We start from the raw sequence: 204 nt of genomic DNA, 5'->3' as shown, positions 1-204 counted from the left end.
TCTCACTGCGCACGTTGAGGGTCAGGGTGTTCAGGGAGATCCTGGGGGAGGACGGGTCACCCCACTGTCACCCTGTGTCCCCCATATTCCCTCTCATGTCACCACATCCCCCCTCCTGTGCCCCCTCCCCCAGTTCCTGTGTCACCCCCCCTTGTCACCACATCCCCCCCTCCTGTGTCACCCCCCACCCTCCCTCCTGTGCCA

General features: G+C 64.7%; 1 protein-coding gene across 1 annotated transcript in view; it reads right to left on the bottom strand.

Annotated features, from left to right (window-relative positions):
• The window catches only part of FLOT1 (flotillin 1), a 7,222-nt gene that overhangs the window by 6,644 nt on the left and 374 nt on the right, over positions 1-204 (bottom strand). Inside the window, exon 3 of the mRNA XM_010571244.1 lies at positions 7-41. Coding sequence (XP_010569546.1) covers positions 7-41 — 35 coding nt within the window. The remainder of the gene's footprint in view (positions 1-6; positions 42-204) is intronic.

Source organism: Haliaeetus leucocephalus, unplaced genomic scaffold (assembly GCF_000737465.1).
Source record: "Haliaeetus leucocephalus isolate CR32 unplaced genomic scaffold, Haliaeetus_leucocephalus-4.0 Scaffold313, whole genome shotgun sequence".
Lineage (NCBI taxonomy): Eukaryota > Metazoa > Chordata > Aves > Accipitriformes > Accipitridae > Haliaeetus > Haliaeetus leucocephalus.
Note: the sequence above shows the minus strand (reverse complement) of the source record. Positions and strands in the feature narration are given on the sequence as shown.